Source organism: Nyctereutes procyonoides, unplaced genomic scaffold, assembly GCF_905146905.1.
Source record: "Nyctereutes procyonoides isolate TBG_1078 unplaced genomic scaffold, NYPRO_anot_genome, whole genome shotgun sequence".
Lineage (NCBI taxonomy): Eukaryota > Metazoa > Chordata > Mammalia > Carnivora > Canidae > Nyctereutes > Nyctereutes procyonoides.
In genome coordinates, this window is record NW_026574934.1 from 231 (window position 1) to 2,409 (window position 2,179).

Here is a 2,179-nt window from a genome sequence, read left to right on the forward strand (position 1 = left end):
AGTCTTCTTTCCTTCTGTATATTTTTAGTCTCAATATAATTATTACTTTCTCCTAAAAGTCCTCTCAGAACTCCAAAATTACTTAGAAGCTATATGGTATGCCCCTTAATATTTTAATATCCCTTTATGACAACACTAATTATACACTATGTATTAATATTAGAGTTAGGTGTTTGTCTCCTTACTTAAGGACAAGTTTTTCAAACATAGGGATTTAGAGCCTTGCAACATCTGAAATGAGAGATACACAAGATATGTTTAATCAATTAACAAATTACGTATAGCAAATTATACTTATAAAAGGCATATTTTATTTAAAGTCATGGTTTCTAGTAGCTAATATACAATAAAAAATGCTATGTAAAGCTTGTGTTACCGACTTGAGAGAGTAAATTATTGCAGCAGGGTGTTTTCATTAGGGAGAATAAAATGTGAGGGTGAGACTGAACTACAGGATTCTTCAAGAGAATGTCCTATATGGGATAAGTAATAAAATAGAAAAACATGATCAGAAGAAATGAACAAGGGCGCTTGGTGGCTCAGTTGGTTGAGTGTCTGCCTTTGGCTCAGGTCATGATCCCAGGGTCCGGGAATCAAGCCCAGCATGGGACTCCTTGCTCAGCAGGGAGCCTGCTTTTCCTTCTCCCTCTGGCCCCCACTCTTCTCCCGCTCTCTATCTCAAATAAATAAAATCTTTTTAAAAAAGAAATGAATGAAAGATTTTTTGTTTTTATGGCAACGTTGTGATTTGTAGCAATTATCACAATTTTTTTTTGAAAAATACAACCTTTTTTGTAACATATCCCAGAAGACTTCTTTCACCTGCTGGTTCCTTAGGGTATAAATGAAGGGATTTAGTAAAGGGGCGATTGAGGTATACAGCAAAGCTACACCTTTGGATACAGTCACCCTTTCTTTGGCAGATGGCTTAATATACATAAAGATGCAGCTCCCATATGTCATGGAGATAACAATCATATGGGAAGTACAGGTGGAAAAAGCCTTGGTCCTTTGCTGTGCAGAAGGGAATTTCATAATGGTCTTCATGATGCAAGTGTAGGAGAGAATCACTAACACCAATGTGACCACAAGTGTCACCACGGCGAAGATGAAAGACATCAATTCTAGGACATGTGTGTCTGTGCAGGATATCTGCAGGATGGGGGAAGTTTCACACATAAAGTGATCAATCGTTTTGGAAGCACAGAAATCCAGCTTGAGTCCCATGAGCAATGGGGGAAAGATGATTAGGAATCCAGTCAGCCAAGAAGCAAGTACAAGCTGATAGCACACTCGGCTGTTCATAATGATTGGGTAATGCAAGGGTTTGCAGATGGCAACATAGCAGTCATAGGACATAGCAGCCAAAAGGTAAAACTCTGTAACTCCCAGTAAAAGAATAAAAAATAATTGAGCCACACAGTTATTATATGAGATGGTTTTTTCTTTAGTCACTATGGTTTTCAAGTATCTGGGAATACATACCGTTGTGAATATGATTTCTAGAAATGAGAAATTACGGAGAAAGAAATACATTGGCATCTTGAGGCGAGGATCCAGCAGGGTGAGGAGGATAATGGTTAAGTTCCCCATCAAGCTCAAAGTGTAATTAAGAAATAAAAACACAAAAATCACAACTTGCAATTGTGGGTCATCTGTCAGTCCTAGGAGAATAAACTCTATTTCCGTTGAATGGTTTTTCATCTCTCTTTTATAAGCCTTATCAAATATACATAAGAAAAGAGGACAAAGTCAAACATATACATGAATATAATATACTGTAGTGTAATGTGAATTAACCTATATATACACACATTAACCTATATATATATATAACTATATAAAACCTAAATATATATAAATAGGCCTAAATGTATATAAATTGAATATATAGAAATTAACCTAAATACATATAAACTAAATGAATAAGTGCAGCCTGAGTGCCTCAGAGGTTTAGCGCCACCTTCGGCCCAGGGTGTGATCGTGGGGTCCCAGGATGGAGTCCCACTTCGGGCTCCCTGCAGGGAGCCTGCTTCTCCCTCTGCCTGTGTCTCTGACTCTCTCTCTATCTCTCATGAATGAATAAAATCTTTTTAAAAAATCTAAATGAATATATATACTAATTACATATTTTAACTAAATATATATATTAACCTAAATATTTATAAATTTACCTAAA

At 36.3% G+C, this 2,179-nt stretch overlaps 1 protein-coding gene across 1 annotated transcript; it reads right to left on the reverse strand.

The window, feature by feature from the left end:
• Window positions 1-740: 740 nt before the first annotated feature.
• Window positions 741-1,704, reverse strand: LOC129504089 (olfactory receptor 6C6-like; the record flags this gene model as incomplete). Its single annotated transcript, XM_055316628.1, has 1 exon — window positions 741-1,704. A coding segment is annotated over exon 1 (964 nt), but the record flags the coding sequence as incomplete, so codon positions are not given.
• Between the last annotated feature and the right edge of the window lie 475 nt (window positions 1,705-2,179).